Source organism: Sorex fumeus, unplaced genomic scaffold (assembly GCF_029834395.1).
Source record: "Sorex fumeus unplaced genomic scaffold, SorFum_2.1 ptg000008l, whole genome shotgun sequence".
Lineage (NCBI taxonomy): Eukaryota > Metazoa > Chordata > Mammalia > Eulipotyphla > Soricidae > Sorex > Sorex fumeus.
Window position 1 is genome coordinate 8,752,866 of NW_026606065.1, and position 24,042 is coordinate 8,776,907.

The 24,042-nt window shown below is 39.8% G+C and overlaps 1 protein-coding gene across 1 annotated transcript in view; it reads left to right on the plus strand.

Annotated features, from left to right (window-relative positions):
- The window catches only part of IMPG1 (interphotoreceptor matrix proteoglycan 1), a 139,595-nt gene that overhangs the window by 71,885 nt on the left and 43,668 nt on the right, over nt 1–24,042 (plus strand). Inside the window, 3 exon segments of the mRNA XM_056109950.1 lie at nt 858–916; nt 13,120–13,333; nt 15,620–15,661. Of these exon segments, the coding sequence (XP_055965925.1) occupies nt 858–916; nt 13,120–13,333; nt 15,620–15,661 (315 nt within the window).

Genomic DNA, 24,042 nt, shown 5'->3' on the forward strand with positions numbered 1-24,042 from the left:
AAAAATAAGTATTGGTAAAGGGAAATGTGTTTGATATTTGCATGACCGATACCTAAACCTGAAAGCTTTGTAACTTTTCCCATAGCGATTCAATGAATAAATAAATTAAAAATAAATAAATAAAGTGAAGAGTGATCGCAGAAATAGGGTAAAGAAGTTGAGACAGTGGACAGGTCAGTGGGAAAGAGGACCAGCATTAAACAACTACAGAGGGGAAATGGAAATGCCACTGGATTTGAAAGAGCTGAGAGACAGTGGCCTGGAGAAAACCCTCTTTGCTAGGAGAAAATGAGGCAAAGTCAGGCTGTTAGCGTGTTGGGGAGTAATTGACTATACAACTGTAAAATATCCTATCATTCTGCCTCATTAGCAAGGTTAGCTTAATTAAAAACTTTACTGTGGATTCCACATAAATCTTAGAGCTAACCTAAGCGTTTACAGACTGCTTTTACAATTTTAAGTGCAGAAGCCATTTTTACTTTAATAATTCCTTTGACATTATGGATATTTTCTAAAACATAGAATTCAATTCAGAAATTGCAGTCCCTGTATATATAAATACAGGCATTATAGGGGGAAAAAGGTTTCTTCCAAGTACCATCTTAAAGCTATTTCATACTCTAGGTAAAGTAATCATTAAAGCAGGTCAGAACCACTCAATTACAGCTTTTAAATAAAAAGCACAACTCTTTCCTCTGGGGTTCAGAAATAGCTGAGAACAAAGAATTGGACCTTGAGTGATGCCACAGTTTCCATTTTCTTTTCTCATTTCCTCAAAAAACGTTCAGGCATTTCACTTAGGCAAGACCTGACCCAATAGAACCAAAAAGTATTTCATAAATCCTTTCTTTCTGCAGATGCAAAAAGTATTCAAAACACTTTCGGGATTCAAAGAAATCTGTGTGTTAGGATTTAGGTAAGTAAGCGAATTTGACTCTTCTCAGGTTTTAAATGACTTTCTTTCTATCCTGTTTTAAAAGCAATATCATGAGGATTATAAGGTTCCTTTCCCCTGATTGTTTAGCTCAGCTAAATACTGAAAACTGAATACATTTCAGATAAAGAACTCGTCTAATTAGAACATGACTCTAGGTGATATTTAAGGGGCAACACAGGAACTGGATTCCTTCTTCCCTATGGAGTCAGAAACGATGCTTTCTGCGGAGAGCTCATCTGTTTGTCCTTGGCAATGTTTAAAACGAACCTCTTAGGAAAATGTCTCAGTAGAGACAGATCAAAAAATAGTTGCAATTAGTTGCTTTAGTTTCTGATTGCCGAGCGTCTTATTAAATGCTAAGTGTCATCATCATTTCAACATATTAGGTGGGCCCAAGGAAGATAGGTGAAACTGGTAAAAGGGCTCTTTATGCAGGAGAATTCAAAGGAAAGGGGGAGTTAGGGTCAAGGATCAAAGTAAGACTTACAAAATACAAATGCTGCATCATTTTGATGTCTGGATAGTGTATTACCAGGAAAAAAATAATTTTCAAATAAAAGAGTAAAAAAATGCTATGCTAAAAGAGTGTTTGATTATGTCCTCAACACTTACCCACTAACAGGACTATATGCATCAGAATCTCACCATCCTCATGTGAGTTTGGGACTAGGGGCAAGAATGCTTTCATCTCATTATCGTTATCATTATTTAAAATATATATAACTAAGATCATAATGTTTTCTTAATGACTCACTGGACAATTGTCTGCTGAGATTATATGCCCCAAGGAGGATTTGCAAAATGGGAAAGCAGGTCCTTTCTGATTTCTTTACCCTAATGTTCTAGAACAAGATGCTACAAGCACGGACTCCACCCACTCTCAAAAATAATTTCAAGGCAGAGGGACACTAAATTTATTTTTTCAGAAGAATCAGGATCCTCCGGTATAACTTTAGAGAAATTCAACACTGAAAAGTGAAAGTTATAAAAGGTAAAACCCTTAATATTTGCCAAAGCAGATTTATTTGTCTTAATTACAAGATAATGCTGCATATATCCCGTGTGCAATTAGATGGATGAGAGAGAAATAAAAGCTGATGGAATTTCCTGCATAGATGTCAAGATCGTCTGACTAGTCACTAATGTTAAAGAACAATTTTTAAATTTGAAGCTGAAGAAAATGAAAGCGCTTCCTTGATGAATGTGCAAATGGGCATTCTTCCCTCCCTTAAAACTGAAAAACTAATTTTTGAAAGCATATTTCAGAATAAAATCAAGGAGGTAGGTGATGAAGTTTTGCAAGATGAAAATCTTAAAGATATATACCTTGAAGCTGTATCTTTTCTATGTATTATCTCTGTAAGATTTATTACTATTTCTGCCAGAAATTACAGACTTGATCAATTTTTGAAATAATTCAGTATGTAATTAAGACAGTCTCCCAGGAAAAAAAATGCTTGCCCCTGAATATAATGTGCTTGAGTGTGAAAACTTGTCATCATTAGTTAACAATCCTCAAAATATTGCAAAATTATTGGAAAGGAAATTGCTTTCTTGTGGGGTTGGATCCTAAAAGCCAGTGTATCTTCTGACACTGTCCTTCTTTTGTTCATTTATATAAAAGCCAAACTACACATTGATGACAAGAACTTTCTATCAGTGACACACTCAACTCTCAATACAATAGGGAATTAGTTATTTCATCTTTTTATTTATTTTGTTTTACTGTGCCAGACACCCAGCCCAGCATCTCATACCCAGAATGCATGTGCTCAACCTCTGAGACTTTTCCCCAAGACCAGGACTACTACTATTAACCCAATTAGAATGATGGACATGAAAATTTTACTTAAAGTCTGGCTTTGTCTCTTAACACCAATCTGAGAAATTGTTAACAATGATTCACTCTAGTTGGAGAGCATATTCTTGCTTAAGAGTCACCCACAAATCTTCATAGGAACTTAATTGATAATGACCAATAACTGGAAGCAGCATGATATATATCAATAGGCAAAGAAATGAACTATTAGAATATATAGATTTAATTTATCTCAAAACAACGATGTTGAATGAAAAACACAATGACCGTGAAAGAAATATATCATCATCTTATTTATGTTTAACTCAAAAAATTTATTTATAGTGACAGAGAACAGATGAGATTACCTGCCTGTCCCACCCCCACTTTTTAAAAATATTCCAATTTCGCCCTCTCCTCTCTGGAAAGAAAGATGGCGGCCGCAAGTGGAGCCTTGTGGACAGCAGGTATGAGCCGGGGGTGTGGGGGCGACTAAAACCTCATGGGAAGGGGGGCGTTCCAGTCCATCCTTCACGCCCTAACGAGGTCACCAGTTGCCCCCCACGAGCGGCTCTCCAGCATGGCCACATCCCCAGAAGCAAAAGGACTTAATGCAGAACCCAGCAGCTTAGAGCAGAAAAGTGAACGGACTATGCGTTAATCCAGGCCATCATGTCTGCCCGGAGGGGAAAGGGTGTTGGTCCCTTCAACCCTCCTCCCTCTGGAAAGAAAGATGGCGGCCACATGGGAGCCTTATGGACAGCAGGTATGAGCCGGGGGTGTGGGGGCGACTAAAACCTCATGGGAAGGGGGGCATTTCGGTCCGCCCTTCACGCCCTACCGAGGCCACCAGTTGTCCCCCACGAGAGGCTCTCCAGCACGGCCACAACTCCAGAGCACAGAAACCAATTTCTTAACTATCTGACTTTCAGTAGAAATACTTCCAGGGTCAATAAGTAAAATAGCAGAAATCCAAAACCAACATTTAATTCTTGAACCCAGCTGTAGAAAGCAAATCACTTCACAATGCTTTTTCAGCATGTCTGATTTGGGGGGGGGGGGGGTAAACTCTAAATAATAGTGGTGAATCTTTTAATGAAACAATGAATCTAATCAAAGCAGATAGAGTGTTAACTAGAATTCATCTGCCTCACAGGGACTGGGAGGGGTGGGGGGTGGGGTTTTATTGGGGTTCTTCATGGTAAAAAATAAGTATTGGTAAAGGGAAATGTGTTTGATATTTGCATGACCGAGACCTAAACCTGAAAGCTTTGTAACCTTTCCCACAGTGATTCAATAAAAAAAAAAAATTAAAAATTTAAAAAAAGAGAGCATTCAGCTGAAGAGAAGAACAACATGGAGGGCGGGATCCACAGATCCCGAAGAAAGAGAAAAAAAAAAAAACAGGTTCCAAAAAGAGCCGAGATCATCGGGAAGCCCCAGATGGGGTAGGTACCGCATCCCGCCTCCCCCAGATGGAACCCCGGTGACCAGAAGCCTCTACAACCACAGCTCGAGTATGCGGGAACTAGGACTTTTCCTCAAAACCTCGCGGCCGCTCACGCGGCCGCACGACATCTCTCTATATACAAAGTGATCCATGGGAAGTAAATGAACCAACGTTTCTCTCTGAAAATCATAGTTAAGTTTGGAGCACGGCCACAGCCCCAGAAACACAAGGACTCAATGCAGAACCCAGCAGCTTGGAGCAGAAAAGTGAACGGGCTATGCGTTAATCCAGGCCATCATGACTGTCCGGAGGGGAAAGGGTGTTGCCCCATTCGCCCTCTGCTCTCTGGAAAGAAAGATGGAGGCCACATGGGAGCCTTGTGGACAGCAGGTATGAGCCAAGGGTGTGGGGGCGACTAAAACCTCATGGGAAGGGGGGCGTTCTGGTCCATCCTTCACGCCCTAACGAGGTCACCAGTTGCCCCCCGCGAGCGGCTCTCCAGCACGGCCACGGCCCCAGAAGCACAAGGACTTAATGCAGAACCCGACAGCTTGGAGCAGAAAAGTGAACGGACTATGCGTTAATCCAGGCCATCATGTCTGCCCGGAGGGGAAAGGGTGTTGGTCCCTTCCACCCTCCTCCCTCTGGAAAGAAAGATGGCGGCCGCATGGGAGCCTTGTGGACAGCAGGTATGAGCCGGGGGAGTGAGGGCGACTAAAACCTCATGGGAAGGGGGGCGTTCCGGTCCGTCCTTCACGCCCTACCGAGGTCACCAGTTGCCCCCCGCGAGCAGCTCTCCAGCATGGCCACGGCCCCAGAAGCACAAGGACTTAATGCAGAACCCGGCAGCTTGGAGCAGAAAAGTGAATGGACTATGCGTTGATCCAGGCCATCAGGTCTGTCTGGAGGGGAAAGGGTGTTGCCCCAGTCGCCTTCTCCTCTCTGGAAAGAAAGATGGCGGCCGCATGGGAGCCTTGTGGACAGCAGGTATGAGCCGGGGGACTGAGGGCGACTAAAACCTCATGAGAAGGGGGGCGTGTCAGTCCGCCCTTCACGCCCTACCGAGGCCACCAGTTGCCCCCCAATAGCGGCTCTCCAGCACGGCCACGACTCCAGAGCACAGAAACCAATTTCTTAACTATCTGACTTTCAGTAGAAATACTTCCAGGGTCAATAAGTAAAATAGCAGAAATCCAAAACCAACATATAATTCTTGAACCCAGCTGTAGAAAGCAAATCACTTCACAATGCTTTGTCAGCATGTCTGATTCGGGGGGGGGGGGGGGGGGTGGGTAAACTCTAAATAATAGTGATGAATCTTTTATTGAAACAATGAATCTAATCAAAGCAGATAGAGTGTTAACTAGAATTCATCTGCCCCACAGGGACTGGGAGGGGTGGGGGGTGGGGTTTGGGGTTTTTCATGGTAAAAAATAAGTTTTGGTAAAGGGAAATGTGCTTGATATTTGCATGACTGAGACCTAAACCTGAAAGCTTTGTAACCTTTCCCATGGTGATTCAATAAATAAATAAATAAATTTAAAAAAATAAAATTAAAAAAAATTTAAAAAAATAAAAAATTCAAAAAAAAAAATTTAAAAAAAGAGTCACCCACAAATGTTCATAAGAACTTAATTGATAATGACCAATAACTGGAAGCAGCATGATATATATCAATAGGCAAAGAAATGAACTATTAGAATATATAGATTTAATTTATCTCAAAACAATGATGTTGAATGAAAAACACAATGACCGTGAAAGAAATATATCATCATTTTATTTATGTTTAACTCAAAAATTTATTTATAGTGACAGAGAACAGATGAGATTACCTGCCTGCCCCACCCCCACTTTTTAAAAATATTCCATTGACTGTTACTAACAGAGCTTCATTAGTTTCTGTTCTCTCTAAGTGAAAGAAATTCAAGGAATAGTCTTTACCATATCCCAAAGGGTAAAAAGCATAAACAGCTTTCACTATTAGTTTAAAGCAGCTTTTATTCTTTTATTAATTCATTTTATTTTATTTTATTTTTATTAGTGAAACACCATGTGGTACAGTTGTAGACTTACAAATATTTGTGCTTGGGTTTCAGTTATACAATGATCGAATACCCATCCCTCCACCAGTGCCCAAAAGGTAGCATGCACCCCAAGCAGAAGGGCACCTTGAAGCTCCTTTCCCAGGAACAATGTTATACAGGCCACACAGTTAACATATCACGCCTACTTTTACTAAATATTAGTGGTATTTTAGGTTTTATGTTTTATATAATGCTAGGTAAGATTTTGTAGGCAGAGGATATGGGAGGGCTCACACCTTTTTTCATATACATTCAGGGAAATTCTCATTTCACTTTGCACCATGTGGATTACCAATGATTTGTATAGGAAAGTCTACTTACAGATTATTTTTTGACCTGAAAATATAGTCCCTTGCAGACTGCAAGACAGATACATGCGAGAAAAGGGTTACAAAGGTGCCTAGATATACCATCAGCAGCAATAACCGTGCTTACTATGACTAGACAATGACTTCAGTCCCTCACATCTGTAGTATTATACTTAGCTGAATGCATACACACCTTCAACGTGTACAGTGTGTTTCATGGCAGTTATATTTCAATAAAATTACTTTTTTTTAAAATGCAGGAGTACTGCTATTTATTCAGCCATTGATTAAGCTGATTGAATTGGGCATGAACTCCACATCATGTTTTTTAAAAATTTTTAATTTTTTAAATCCATGAGATAGACCATTACAAAGATGTTCATAATTGGGTTTCTTTCATACAATGATCCAGCACCCATTCCTCCACCAGTGTGCATTTCCCACCACCAATGTCCCCTGTTTCCCTACCACCATTTTCCCAACAGTCCACACTCCACCCCCTTCTTGCTTTCCTTTCTTGATTGCTCTCTCCTTTTCCAGAGGTCATGGTGTTTGTTCAGGGTCACTGTCATGGTCACTGTCCTCCCATTGTTCATCAATTTGCTTGAGCGGTCCCAGTAACATTGTGAGACTTGTTACTGTGTTTGGTATATCGAACATGTCACAAGCTTGCCAGGCTTTGCCAGGTGGGTGAGATACTCTCAGTAGCTTGCCGGGCTCTCTAAGAGGGGTGGAGGAATTGAACTTGGGTCGATCGTGTGGACTGCATGCAAGGCAAATGCCCTACCCACTGTGGAATCGCTCCAGCCCTTGATCAGGGCATTCAGTATTTTTATTGGGATAAAAGCTGGAGTAGCTTTTCAATTGCGTGGAAGCTTTGAGGTGTGGATATGATTGCCAAGGCTTCCAGAAGTACAGGGAGATGGGGAGAGGTAGCCCATCCCAACCCCTAGAAATTCTGGAAAGTTCATTTTGGTCACAAAACCCACATACCCGAATTTTCAGCAGATTATATCTTGATGAGGTCCATCCTGAAATAGTGGAGTCAGGCCAGTGGTAAGGCAGCGATTTTTGATTGTGGAAGCAAGCAGCTGCCAGGGACTCTGCTTGGGCAGACATTAGACTACCCCACCCCCCCCTCCAATTTACCCCAGTCTATTCAACCATGCATGAGATTAACTGCAGCTTTTGATGTCTTTCGAGATTTATGGGTCTCTGGAATCACTTGTATCACTTGTCATCTGGTTGATCTTCGATTTGCTCGAGTGGGCGCCAGTAACGTGTCCATTTGTCCCTGTCACGTGCTAGTGTAGCCCAATGGTATCTGCTCACTCCATGAACACAAGGAGCCTCAAACGGTTTGTACAGGGTTTTGACGAAGAAGTCTGACCAGGTGGGCAGCCACGCATCCTTTTGATGACCTGTGGAATCCAGTCGATAACAGCTCTAGTCCACAGTAAAACCTAGGGTCTCTGAAATAAGGCCAATAAATGAGCTTACATAGCTGAGCCAGAGGTGGTTTGTGGGCGTGGCTCTCACCTACCTAACTTCTGGCCATTTAATTTTGTGGTAAACTTGGCCCCAAGTTGTTGGTTCTGGCCAAATGCACAGTGGCAATTTTGGGGTATCAGGAAGCCTGAAGGCACCATCAGGTTGCTGATGTACTCACCCCATAGGTACAGGCTGTCCTGTTGGCAGCACCATATCCCCTAAAATTACTTTGAACTTCACAAAATTAGTCTTTCCTCGAGAAATCCCTCTAGAAAAGCCTCTCTTGGAGATTCCTGGACTAAAAACTACTGCAGATAAAAGACCGAGAGAGGCTGAAGTAGCTCATACAGATGGACATGTCTGCCCACACCAAGAAGCCCCAAAGAGGTAGGTGGAGTTTCTCCTTTGGCCCACAGAAGGAGAGTTGTACCATTGTCTATTTCAATCAGGTTACATCAAGGGATGAAAGTCACATGAGTTCAAAGTCCAGGCCAACTTTCATTCCATATTCCACCCCATGTGTTGAGTTTCTTTGTCAGCAATTATTATTTATAATAAAATGAGAAAACGGAACATAGCTTTAAACTACATTCATATATGATGTACCTGAAGATATTTCAAGTTTTCGGCTTTGTTTTTGGTGTTTTGTTTGGGGACCACACCCAGCTGTGCTCAGGGTTTGCTCTTGGCTCTGTGCTCAAGGATCACTGTCAGGGCTGAGGATCAGGTTCGTGCAAGGTTGGCTGTGTGCAAGGCAAGCACTTTACCTGCTCTACTATCTCACCTGGCTGGAGCGATAGCACAGCGGTAGGGCGTTTGCCTTGCACGCAGCCAACATGGCCGACCCGAGTTCGATTCCTCCGCCCCTCTCGGAGAGCCCGGCAAGCTACCGAGAGTATCTCGCCTGCACGGCAGGGCCTGGCAAGCTACCTGTGATGTATTTGATATGCCAGACACAGTAACAACAAAGTCTCCAATGGAGGCGTTACTGGGCCCTCTTGAGCAAATCGATGATCAACGGGAGGGCCTTTACTTTACTTTACAATCTCACCAGCCCAATTTGTCAAGTTTTTGACAAATCTTTTGTCAGCTTGGCAACCAAATGGCCTTTATCAGTCACGAGCAGATGGTGGCACGGTGAAATGAACTCAGGCTAAAGATCTGGCTAGGTAGGGCCTGAATCATGGTTCTGCCACGATCCAATTGCCAGCATTGCTTTACTCTGTGCATTCCCTTAACTGTAATAGGGGATTGTGTTGCCATAAAGATTAAATGGGAATGTATGCAAAATGTCTGGTGCAGAACACCCATTCAGTAAACAGGTGTTGGCTTTTCTTGCAACTTTTTTCATTTGAATCCTGTTATTCATTCCCTCAAAGCTTACTGATTAAAGCAATGGGAAAACAATCAGTCAACAAAACACCAGTTCCAGGGGTCAGTCTCAGATAAATTGCCTTCAGGAATAGAATAATCATATAATGCTATTCAAAAGATGAGAAATACATTTGCAAATCACTTTTCTAAAAATGCCCTGACACCAACACTACCCCAAATATAAGATGCATGAGTAAATATTTGTTTCCTTTTGGGAAGAAATAAAAAGAACTCAAAGAGTTTAAGACCAAAATACCTATAATCTTTGAACTGAGACTCAAATCTTCATTAGACATGTTTAATGAAGTTTAGTACCTAGATTCATACAATTTTCACAATTTCTATTCAAAATCTAATGGCAGTTTTTGGAAAAAATAATCTAATGGTATCTTTTATGCTATTTTTCAAAGCTGCAAATCAACATGTAAGCAGAAATATTTTGCATAAAAAGCAGTACATTGAATGCCTGTATAAATTTCATAAAAATTCTTTCTCTCTTGAATGTTCACATCATGTATAAATAAATGAGTGTCAAAGAAAAAAGAGGTGGATAATTCATGTTTCTTTTGCTCTGAAATAGGGTATATTTTCCCCCATTAATGAATGTGATGATCTTTTATCAACAATTTTTACACAGAGACACAGGATAAACTAATGACATTTTTAAATGGTGTCTCATTTAAATGTGCCTACTGGGATTAAAAACTCAAATCAAAGTCACTATGGAAGATAAGGAGACAAGCAATGATTTGATCAGCAGACACAAATTATAAATCTCAAAATCAAATTAGAAAAACAAAATCACATTAAAATGATGAAAGTATACATTAACTTAATTTCTTAAATGTCATTAGTGATGTGAAATTCCCTATGAAAACTAACTTCTGCACAAAGCCAACCTAAGTCAGAAATAAAGCAGAGAAACTAATTTATTCCTTCGTTCCAAAGTCAGTTGGAATTGGGAACGGGTCATTATGCCTGAAAGCTCAATAATAAGAATCCAGTTTGGAGCCCATAATTGACTAGGGAAACAATGAAGTTTAAACTCTGATTATTGTGGCTCAAAGAACTGAATACAATATATATTATCAGTTCTGTATCCTTTAAAACGCTTCTGCTCCCCTCTGTACAGATTTATGGCACAAATTAAAAACATAAAGCCTGGTATCAGGATATATATGATATTTTGTAAGTTATTGAATTAGTAAATGTGATCATAGTTAAGCATTCACTACTTACACTTCTCTCATGTGTATCAATGTTTTATTTTTTAAAAAAATACAAGAAAATACCATTGCATATAGAATACCTTCTTTTAATTAAAGAATAACTTGATTATTGCCACTCAATGCCTCTTTTACAAACCACAACACCCCAAAGGAGAGAGAGAACAAAAGGGAATGCCCTGCCACAGAGGCAGGGTGGGATGGGGGGGCATGAGAGGTGGGAGGGATACTGGGATCCATGGTGGTGGGAAATGGGCACTGGTGGAGGGATGGGTATTTGATCATTGTATAATTGAAACCCAAGCACAAAAATTTGTAAGTCTACAACTGTACCTCATGGTGTTTCACTAATAAAAATTAAACAATTAAAAAAACAATAACTTGAAAAGAGAGAGAGAGAGAGAGAGAGAGAGAGAGAGAATAACCTTAAGAACTGAAAATTATTGCTTGGGCCAACCTCACCCACAAGTGAATCTATTCCTGGACCATGTGACACTTCATTCCACACACCCTACTCACAAAATCACAAATCACAAATCATCCTGTTAATCGTCGATTGCCTCGAGCAGGCCCCAGTAACGTCTCCTTCATCCTAGTCCTGAGATTATATTCAAGGCTCTTTAGGAGAATGAGACCCATCATTGTTACTGGTATTTGGCATATTGGGTACGCCACGGGGAGTTTGCCAGACTCTGCCATGTGGGCAGGCTACAATCGGTAGCCTGCCAGGTTGTCCAAAGTAAGAAAGAGATAATAAGATGTCATAATAAGATGTCGCGGCCGCGCGGTTCCGGGAGCTGGTTTTTATAGTCTCTGAGTCTTGGCCGCTGATGGGATTACACGGCGCCAGGGGGCCAGTTGGTGGGTGTGACCCCCGCCTACTGGAATTTGGAGGATCTGGGTGGAGGATGCTCTGCCCAAATCCGAGTAGGCTTGGAGATCTCGGCCCCGGAACCCGCGTGGCTGTGTCCCTCTGTCAGTACCTTCATGTGTGCGGAGAGTGGTCTCAGCATGGTGGTGGCTGGTCCTGGAGGTCTTCGGCTGCTGGAGCCCTGGTCGGGGCAGGGAGGAAAACTCAACCCGCTCCCCTCCAAGGGGCCTGGCGGCGAGGACAGTCAGGCGCGGGGGCAGGAGACTGCCACACCCTACTCACACTCCAAGAATACCACAGCACATCTGATGGGGCTCAAAGTAAGAGGCAACCAGTCAGAGGGAAATATTTTTTTGCAGATGCACACACATATGCATATATATATATACATACATACATATATAAATATATGCACACAAAGTTCAACCTTTCACATATTAGTGATCTCTTATAGTAAGGTTTAATGGCCCCTTGGTGAAATTTAACAAACTTCACACTCTTTCCTCTAAAGGAAATTTTTTGTATCATTTTCAGTGGTTTTTCATAGCAAAAAATATAAAATAAATTATTTTGGTTCTTCTTTGGGGCAGAGGTTGGGGTTTTAGAATGGAAACATCTGAAATATGGTGGTAGGAAAGTATAATGGTGGCAAGATTAGTGATTGAATATTAATTGTAATCAAATATTTTGAACTACTTTACAAAATTTAAAAAATTAAAATTAAAAAATTAAAAAATAAAAGTACTGAAGCTTTGGAAGAGCTACCTAAACAGGATCAGCTCAAGTTTTGCATAGTTCCCAAAAATCCAGAAACTACCCTGGAGCACAAAGTAAAGAGTAGCCTCCAGTACTACTGGATTTGTCCCTCCACTCCCACTGCACCCCATACCCCTTCAAAAAAAATAAATAACTGAGGCTTTGATTGGCACATACTATTGTACCATTGGATTTTCAAGATAATCTGCAACACTATTTAAAAGATTTCTAAAGGAAATTAGAGAAGAAAGGGAATTCATCTGTCTTGCTGATTGACATGACTTTATTTGAAAGACTGCCCAAAACATGGCCAATACAAGCAACTCCTGACAATACTTTTTCATAAAAATCTAAACTTGAAAAAAATATATATATAGCTAATTGATTCAGTCAGCAGTTCTTCAAACTAAACCTAACCCCTGTTCATGCTTCTTTATTTGACATTTCTTATAAACACCAAAAGTAGTTTTGAAATAGGACTGTGTTTTTTCCCCTAGCAAGGAACCCCAGACCCTGGGACTATAAGGATGACCTCGGTCCATGCCCAACAGTGGGATAAGCTTATGGTCTTCCACTTTGCCTGGGCACTTCCTGAGCCCTGGAACCATTTCAGGGGTCTAAAGTAAGATACTTTTTTTTTTATTAGTGAGACACCATGAGGTACAGTTGAGCCTCTTCGGAAAAAGATTGAAACTGTCCTAAAGAGTTGTCGAAACTTACACTTTTGCCTTTATAATAATGCATGTAATGAAGAGGTGGATTTTGTCTTCTTCTGTCTACACTTTAAGTTCCACAGAGGTGTGACTTATGGCCATCTTTAGGAAAGAGCATGAAGACATGTGGCTCACTGCAAGTGACCTCCTGTCTTTTGGTTCTAAAAAAAAAATTGAAAGTGAAGGAGTCCCTTGTGAAATAATAGAGGAGAAGAACCAGCAATCAGAAATCTTTGTCACAGCTTTATACTTCCAAAAGATTAGCAGAGCACTAGAGGAAGACTAATCCTTGGATGTGGGGTCTATTCATTTAACTGAGTTGGTGATTGCACAGTACTGGGTTTTCCTCATTCTAAGAGACTAATGAGTATGAATTCTTAGACTCAATTGTTTTAATGTAAGTTTTACAGAGTTCATTTCTTCACTTCTGTTTTTCCTGTCCCTCCTGTGTTATATTTCATGAACCTCTGGAGATCACTTTGCACCAAGAATAAATGTAGATGAAGTCAGCATTCTCTTTCCAGTATAGTTTTCCAGTATAAGTTATCAAGCAGAGCCCAGACATTTGGATTCCCCTTACACAACCCAAACAGATTTCCTCAGCTAATAAACTAGTTAGGAAAGAAATAGATAGGTCATTCAAATCAGGAAAGTTTAAGGTTGAACTAATGTTCAAATGAATAGGACAGCTCCCCAGTCCAAAATCATCAAGACCCTATTGACCTCTAAGCATTAAGAAGTGCCTAAAGATCTGTCTAAACCAGTGTATCTCAATCTTTTTCCAATCATGGCCCCCTTCTTAGGTTGGTCCCTTCCTGTATAGCATCATATTCTACAGTTTGGTCCCTCCATTTGTGTAATTTTCACCTTGACCCCCTTGGAATATCCTGGGGACCAACAATGGGCCTATATGACCCTTGGTTATGAATCACTGATCTAAGATATCCCAAAGACATAAGGCAAGGAGCCAACAATATGATTATATGTTCACAATACTTTACTGTTTTGATTATCTTAGACATCATCTGGTTAATCTCTTGTTTCACAGATTAAAAGAAAAAAACACTGGAGAAATGAAATGCCTTGCTCAAGGTCCTATCAGAGCTGGTTACAAAAGGTAGACTAGGACCTAAAATTATGCTTTTTTCTACCTATTGCATTTGACTTATACCACTCCATCCTTTGAAACACACCTATCCAAACTTTCTCAGACCTCAATCTCTTCCCTCTTTGTTTCACTATGGAGTCAATTTGAAGGTCTTCAGTGTTTAGCATCTCCTAATCACCAGAAGGTTCCACCTCTAGCCACATATTACTGTAGTACTGTAGCACTGTCCTCCCATTGTTCATCTATTTGCTCAAGTGGGCACCAGTAACATCTCTACTGTGAGACTTGTTATACTGGCACAATTTTCACACAAACTCACAGATGACTTCCTGGTGAATCAATTTAATAGGTTCATGCTTAGCTTCCTCTTACCTGACATTTCTGGCCTGTGGCTCTTAACCAGTCTGACCCTTCTTGAAGTTCCTTCTTCCACAAAATGCTTCCACAAAATCCTTCCACAAAATGCTTCCTCCTTGCTTCTTATATCCCCCAACAATATCCTTCCTTCTCTTCTACTGGGCTGTACTACCATATTTTTAATACTTTATTAAAGTCAATTCTTATTTAAAATAATGATGTCTTATAGACATATGTAAAATACAATATAATTTTATATTAAAGAATTTTTAATGGTAAAATAGATAAATAAAAATAAATTAGATTGAATATCCTTACACACACCCTCAAATATATCATCATTTAATCTTTGATAAGGGAGCAAGAAATATGAAGTGAAGCAAGGAAAGCCTCTTTAACAAGTGGTGCTGGCAAAACTGGACGGCTGTGTGCAAAAAACTGGGATCAGACTTCTACTTAACACCATGTACAAAAATCAGATTAAAATGGATTAAAGACCTCAACATCAAACCAGAATCCATAAAGAATCCATTGAAGAAAAGGTTGGCAAAACCCTCCACGACATTGAAACTATAGGGATCTTCAAAGATGACATGCCACTGACCAACAAAGTAGAAACAGAGATTTTAAAAAAATGGGACTATCTTAAACTAAGAAGTTTCTGCACCTCAAAAGAATCAGTGACCAGGATACCAAGAGAGCCTATGGAATGGGAAAGGATATTCACCCAATACCCTTCAGATAAGGGGTTAATATCAAAGATATACAAGGCACTAGTTGAACTCTACAAGAAAAAATACAATTCCATAAGAAAATTGGGCGATAAAATGAACAGAAACTTTCTCAGAGAAGAAATTTGAATGGCCAAAAAGCACGTGAAAAAAATGTTCTTTATCACTAATCATCAGGGAGATGCAGATCAAAACAACAGTGAGATATCATTTCACAACACAGAGACTGACACGCATCCATCCAAAAGAACAAAAGTAACCAGTATTGGCATAGATGTGTGGAGAAAGGGACTCTCCTTCATTGTTGGTGGGAACGCCGACTGATCAAGCCTTTTTGGAAAACAATATGGACATTTTTCAAAAAACTGAAAATTGAACTCCCATTTGACCCAGCAATACCATTCCTGGGAATATACCCTGGGGGCCCAAAAACACAACAGAAATACCATCTGCACTCCTAAGTTCACTGCAGCACTATTCACTATAGCCAGAATCTGGAAACAACCTGAGTACCCAAGAACAGACGAATGAATCAAGAAACTATGGCACATCTACAGAATGGAAGACTGTGCAGCTGTTAGGATAAATGAAGTCATGAAATTTGTCTATAAATGGATGGACTTGGCTAGTATCATACTGAGTGAAATGATTCAGAAGGAGAGGGACAAATATAGAATGACTGCATTCATTTGTGGTATATAAATTGTGGTATATATTAGAAGATTAATATCCATGGCCTGGGAAAACAGGGGTTAGAGAGCTGGTCATTGGTTGGATCTAACTACATGTATGGGACTGAGGGTAAGATAGACAGAGAAGAGGCCAGTATGACAATAATAACTGGGAATGATCATGCTGGACAAGAACTGAGTGTTAAAATTAGGTAAAGGGATATTCTTGATAACCTTTCAGTATCAACATTGCAAACTACAACGCCCAAAAGGAGAGAGAGAGACAGAGAGAGAGAGAGAGAGAGAGAGAGAGAGAGAGAGAGAGAGAGAGAGAGAAAAGCACCTGTCAATGAGGCAGCTGGGGGAGAGGGGGGTGATTTGAGGGAACTTGGGGATATTGGTACTGGGAAATGCACACTAGTGGAGGGATGGGTGTTGAACTACTGTATGATAAATCTAATCATGAACAACTTAAAATAAATAAATAGATAAATCAGATTACTTCTTTGTAGTAATAGAAGTATAGAAGTATTTTGTAACTCTATAAAGCAGTGGTTGCACAACACTATGAATTTACTAATTCACAGTTATCGGATTATAATTTAATATTGTATTTCACACATATATTTTAATTTATATGGTCATAGAAAAATAATATACAAATCATATACAAAATATACATACTGTTCTTTGCTTAGCTGGCTTATCCTTTTGGCTCTGAGTTTCTTAGCAGATTGTGCAATGAGGAAAACACAATTAGGTAATTTAATATCTATATGCTTCCAGCATAGTAACTGCTTAGGAGAAAAGAATTCTCCCACGGATCCTCATAATAAGGACATTCAGGATTGTGTTGAACCATGTCCTATCTACATCAACCTTTCCACTGTGTAAAATCAGGGTCAGGTGTTCCTTCAAGGCCCTCAATGGAAATACGAAAATTTCATAGCCCACCTCTTAGAGCTTGATTCTGAATAGCTTAAGAACTGAATTTAGACTAGCTAGAAGAAAGACCTATACTAAAAAATTTTCAGTCAATTCTCCATAAATAAAAATAGTAACTCATAACTGAGGTTTTGCTAATTATTTATCACCAAGCTCAATATTTGCGAATAGGACCTAAAGTGTAACTATGCTCTTGTTGCCAATGAAGGTCAAATACATATGATTTTGTAATCAGACCAGTTAGGGATAGAACAACATATGGTAATGAAAGATAAATACCATTATTGAAAACACTCCTGATAAAGACACACCATTCATAGAGATAAGTTTTGGGGAGTGAGGGGGGCATTCTCAACAAGAGATCAAGAACAAGACTTCCCTTCTTCAGAAAAGAGTTCTTGGTCTCATATGCACAGGAAAAATGACTACTAGGATTCCAAAGTTCTGCACTATGGTATTGCTGAGGTAATTGTAGTCTGGAAAATTTTTAAGGTTAGTGTCACCAAACGCCCACCAAGCCATTAAAATCTCAGTAAAGCACTCATCAAAATAACTCAGCTTAAGTAGTTTAATTTAGTAGTTAATCTCCTGAGATAAGGAACTTGGAAAATATGCCTTTAGAACACCAAATGAATTTGTGTCTTATACAAAATTCTTAGGCCTTTTATTATTAAAATATTTTAGGGTAGATAACATAAAGCCATTCTTTCAGAGCCCATTATCTGTTAAAAATCCCTCCTTTTTCATTAAAATAAAAGTCACAAATACATAAAAGAAGCTCAACATTCTTGCTGGCCTCTAATATGCTCATTAATCAGCTTATTCAAAATAGTATTGAAATCATTAGGACAAAATGATTCTCTGTTTAGTTTTGGTGTGTAGGTGGTAATGCATTTCTCAAGAGAATGATCACGTGGCCAATCAAACAAGCAGCTCTTTAGTGTTCTCCTTTCAAGACTTCCTTACTTGCTAGACACTCCATTTAAGATGTAAGGGGCTTGAGCCGTACAGCAGGTAGGGCACTTACCTTCCATGGAGCCCACCTGGGCTTAATCCCCAGCATCCATACGATACCCTGAGCACCGGCAAGAGTAATTCCTGAGTGCAAAACAAGAAATAACCTGTGAGCATTGCTGGGTGTGGCCCAAAAAGCAAAAACTAAGAAAATTAGATGTAAGGCCTTGGTGCCAGGGGGACAGTATAAAGTATTAGAGTACAAGCTTTGCATGCAGGAGCTCAAATTCAATCCCCAGCACTGCATGGTTAACTGAGCAACTTTAGAATCAACTCCCAAGCACTGAATCAAGAGAAAGCCCAAAGCACTTCCAGATATCCTTCCTCGAACCCCAACAAAGACAGAAGATCATTTTTAATAAAATATATTAAGCTTGTGAATTATAGAAGAAATTAAACGAATTGCTATCATACCTTCGGCTGCCGTAGCCCTGGTCGGGGTGGGGAGGAAAGCTCAACCCGCTCCCCTCCAAGGGACTCCGGGAAGGAACACCCAGGCACGGGGGCAGAGACTGCACTTTTCTCGTCCGGGATCTGGATTTTATAGTCTCTGAGTCTTGGCCGCTGATGGGATTACACGGCGCCAGGGGGCCAGGTGGTGGGTGTGACCCCCGCCTACTGGAATTTGGAGGATCTGGGTGGAAGATGCTCGACTCCAATTCGAGTAGGCTTGGAGGTCTCGGCCCCGGAACCCGCGTGGCATTGTCCCTCTGCCAGTACCTTCATGTGTGCGGAGAGTGGTCTCAGCATGGTCCCGGGACCAGCCACCACCATGCTGAGACCACTCTCCGCACACCTGAAGGTACCGGCAGAGGGACAAAGCCATGTGGGTTCCGGGGCCGAGATCTCCAAGCCTACTCGGATTGGGGCCGAGCATCCTCCACCCAGATCCTCCAAATTCCAGTAGGCGGGGGTCACACCCTCCAACTGGCCCCCTGGCGCCGTGTAATCCCATCAGCGGCCAAGACTCAGAGACTATAAAAACCAGCTCCCGGAACCATCTTATTATGACATCTTACTACCTCATTCCTACTTTGGACAAACTTGCAGGCTATCCGAATGTAGCCTGCCCACAGGGCAGAGTCTGGCAAACTCCCCGTGGCGTACCAAATATGCCAAATACCAGTAACAATGATGGGTCTCATTCTCCTAAAGAGCCGTGAATATAATCTCAGGGCTAGGATGAAAGAGACGTTACTGGGGCCTGCTCGAGGCAATCGACGATTAACAGGATGATGAAATGAAATGATGAAATGAAAAAAAATCATACCTAAGAATTGGTGGTAGAAATAACTACTTCTTTTGCCCCACTAACTCAGAAGTGAGAGAAAACTAATTCAATGCTCCAGAAGCTATGGTCTGTGTTTACTTTGGTCATTCCACTTACCATGGCAAAAAATGTCACTTGTATTTGTACTTTTGTATCTTTGCACAACTTATTTTTTATCATGCCTGCAAAAGCTTTCCATTCTTCTATGCTATTAACCTCATACTGATACTTTATGTTCCAAATAACATGTCATCTTCTCTTTAAATTTTTCCCTTGCTGCTTCCTTTAAAGACTCATAATTACCATCTATTCCCTGATTCCAGATCTCCCTCAAACATTTACCATGATTCATACACTTATCTGGGATGCTTCCAAGTCTAAATTCCTGGAGCAGAAGAGCATGTTCTTACTTTAAAAAAAAAAACTCCTTTAATACACTGAGTATAATATCTGGCATGCAATTGGAGTTGCATAATTATGTGTTATCATTGCCCACCTGACTGATGTTATCAGTGGTTTTGGTCACAGGAAATAGTCTCCCTATGAATCTAAAGACAACTTCTCAAGTTCACAAGTATATTCTTTATTAGCTAGTACTCTTGTGAAAATTAGACTCCTGTAGAACTTTAATCAGCTGCAACAATGTGATATATCGACTAACATCACACTGATTAATGTGTAGACACAAAATAAATGGAATATGCAATAAGCTTTCTTGGAAGGAAGGATTCACATACCCTAATTTTAAAATAGGAAGACATGGTAAAGATGTTATTGCAATTGCTACACATTAGATAAAATAATAATAGTATGACTTAGAGAAAATTATATTTTAACTGAAAGTTAAACCACTGTGGTCAACATTTTTGTCTTTTATTCCTTGTCATTATAAATCAAGATCCAAACAGTAATATTTCCCAGAAAGAATATATTGTTTAGAATTGGTAAAAGATTTCCATGAGGAAAATGTCATTTAAGAAAGCATTTCCAGTCCTCTAGATAAAATCTTCAGAATACTGAGAGATAAATGAAAAATGGGTTAAAGTCCTTCCAACTCTAAGATTCATGGATTCTAGATATAACATACAAGCCAGGTAAGAATACTTTCTTTCAGATTTTAAGTTTGGAAGCTCAACCACCATTTCTTCTTCTTTGCTCTTTCATAAGGAACGATAATTTTTTTTCTCCTCCATATGATGTAAAGCCCATTTTCTTATTTTTCTCTCCATGAAACTAGTGTGCATTTCACTCCCCAAAGGTCCTACATAGTTTCTCTGGACATCTATAGATGGGATACTGGTTCAACACAGGGCAAATCCAGAGTACTCTAGGCTGTAAATCTAAACAAACTTTAAACACACCAGAAAAGCACAGAGTAAAAAGATCTCAATTGAATTTACTGAATTCAATTGTACAGTTTTCTGGGATATTATGCTCATTAATTTATTTAACAAATATTAAGATAATGTTTGTTGCTGATTAGTTCCAAGGGATAAAATGATCAACAAAGCAGATTTTATGACTATTACAGTTTGAGTCTATATTGAAACACTGAGAAGAATTACAAGGAGTTTGTTCCAGAGGTGATCCCTGGACTTGATTAAGAAATCAAGACTTGCATTTACAGTCCTCTAGATAAAATCTTCAGAATACTGAGATATAAAGAAAAAATGGGTTGAAGTCCTTCCAAAACACAGTAAAAAAAATGGGGGGACTGAAACAGGGAAAGAAAAAAAACAGGCATTTCATTTCATTATCCCTATGACCACTGAAGCTCACAGTTGCTGTGCTAGAAAATGTATAACAATTTCAACAAAAAACAAAAAAAAAGGTGGGATATATACATATACTCATAGCTACATAGATTTGGCCTCCATTGTATAAGTGAAAATTTGAAATAAATTGAATTTACATATGTACAAAATATACAGCATACAATTTACTTATTTTATTGAATTACCATGAGAAAGAGGATTACAAAATTGTTCATGATTGTTTCAGTCGTACAACGCTCCAACACACATCCCTATTCCAGTATAATTTTCCAGCACAAGTGTGCCAGGTTTCCCTACAACCCCTTCAAGCCACCCCTCGGGCCAGTTTATCTCTAAGGCAAGCGCCTCTCTTCTCTCTCTCTCTTTCTGTCTCTCACTTTAGGCATTATGGTTTGTGATACAGATGCTGAAAGATACAGATCCCTTTATCTGCTTTCAACACTCAGTTCTTGTCCAGAGTGATCATTTCCAACTAATGTTGTCATCATGGATCCTCCTCTAACTTAACTGCCCTCCATCTCCCACACCATTAACCAACCACTGACCAGTCCTCCTGGCCCATTTTCCCTGGCCTTGAATATTAGTTTCATACTGCTTTTTTTTATATTCCACAAATAAATGTGGTCATTCTTTATCTGTTCCTCTTCTTCTGACTCATTTCACTCAGCATGATACTCTCCAAGTCTATCCATTTACAGGCAAATTTCATGACCTCAGTTTTTCTAACAGATGTATAGTATTCCATTGTGTAGGTATATCATAGTTTCTTTATCCATATGTATCTTTTTGATATATCTTTTTGATATATCTCCTTTATGTTGTTTCCAGATTCTGGCTATTGTGAACAAGCAGCACATAATTTTTTATATAGAGATATATATACAGTATTTATCTATTCTACCAATTAATTCTAAGAAAGTACTATTTAAACTGATACCTGAATGACAGAAGGCAAAATTAAAATTGGGGAGATGAAGTAAAGAGAACTTTGGAGTGGGGGAAGTGGCTGCCTCTGGCATAAGAAGGAATAGGAAAGAATTCTTATTGAAAGAATGGGAAGAAATCCAGGGTAACTGGAGCATAAGTATTGAAAACAAGCTATGAAGTAAAAAAAAATGGCACTTAATGTCAAGCAGTTTAAAATCTTTTAAGGATCATTAAATAATTTTTCTTTATTTTCCCCTTTTATCGAATCACTGTGTTATATACAGCTACAAAGTTATTTGTGATTAAGTTTCAGTCACACAATGTTCCAACACCTAACCCTTCACTAGTTTACATTATGATTTGGAATTTTTATTTTAATTGAACTGCACTGAGATACACAGTTATAGAGTTGTTCATGACTGGGTTTTAGTCATATAGTGTGCCAAGACCCATCATTTCACTAGTGTACATTCCCCACCACTAATGTCCCCAGTTTCCCTCTTGCCCAAACCCACCTCCTTGTGGCTGTCTCTCTCTCTCCTCTCTCTCTCTCTCTCTCTCTCTCTCTCTCTCTCTCTCTCTCTCTCTCTCTCTCTCTCTCTCTCTCTCTCTCCCCCCCACCACCACACCTCCCCATCTCTCTCCTTCTCCCCCATCCCCTTTGGGCATTATGGTTTGCAATAAAGTTATTGAAAGTTTATTATGTAGATCCCCTTACTTACTTTCAACACTCAGTTCTTGTGCAGAGTGATCATTTCTAACTGTGTTATTGTCTTATTGGTCCCTTTTCTACCCTAACTGCCCTTTGCCCCACAGATACTTGCGGCAATCTTCCAACCATGGACCAGTACTCTTAGCCCCTATTTTTCCTTGCCTTGGATATTAGTCTCATACTATTTTTAGTTTTTCAAGAATCATGCAGAGTAAAATGAGTCAGAAGGAGAGGGACAGATATAGAACGACTGCACTCATTTATGTGATATAAAAAAAATATTGAAGGATTTTAATCGAGGAAATGACATATCAATTCTAAATTTAAATAGATCTTTCTGACTATTTCTGACTCAGCTAACAAGTAGAAGAATTTTAACAATAACCCATGCTAGAGCAGAGATTTAAAACAATGAGCAACTAATCTCAGTTTGATTCCCAGTACTATGTATGGTTCCCTGAGTACGCCAAGGGGTCACATCTGAGCACCCCCATATGTGACCCAAACCCTCTCCCTAGCAACAAAAAAAAATGACAATAACCCAGTGCTAAAAATAGTGATAGCTGGAACTTGTTGATAGAAGAAGGGAGGAACAGAAGTGAAATGAAAAGATTTAAGTGGTATTTAAATGGAAAACCATAGTGAAGAACTCTGAAACCCTGAGTGGGCTCAGGAGGAAAGGCTGGTCTGGTTCATGAGCATTGTGCATTAGCCAGGCCTCTCAGACATTCAAACATTGCCTTGTTGCTCTCACTTTATACTTAAGGGAATGCTGAGAGCATTTTAGGAGATGTCAACATTCAAAGTTCTTGAGTCTTGGTCACATGTTATCACATATACCCCAATTATTGGCTAGCGTTCGCAAAAAGAGAAAGCTTGGTACATATTCATTATTGGCAATGTTTAGTATTTTTCCGATGAAAAATGAAAGGATTAATAAATACAGCAAAAGGCCAGAGAGATAGTACAGCGGTAAGATGCTTGCCATGCATACAGCTGACCCTGTTTTGATCCTTTGCACCACATATTTTCATCCAAGCATCACCAAGAGTTGCTCCTGAGTATAGAGACAGGTCTAACCCCTGAGTACTGGCTGGCGTGGCAAAAGTACTTGTCCCTACCCCAGAATAGAGAATAATAAATTGAGGAAGCTGTACCACATAAATAGGTAAGTATAATTAATCCTAGGGTCTCCAGAGTTCTCTCTATGATCTACCTTTGGAATCTATCTCTAAGAACACTTCCATTCTACAGAACTAGTGACAGCTATACATTCTCAAACTCCCTATATATCCTGCTTTAGAAATTTCATTACACCAACCCACTGGCTTTTTTTGCTTTGGCTTGGCAAATTTCAGCTTTCAGCTCTTATGTTTTTCACTTTTCATTTAGTATCTGCATTCTATCCCTTCTTATCTCTTGGAAAGGCTGCTAACTCACTACAGGAGTTGTGTTTGTGTCTTATTCACTTGGTTGAAATGCCAGCTCCGCACCGATGCCAGAAAGTCAGCCAGCAGGTAG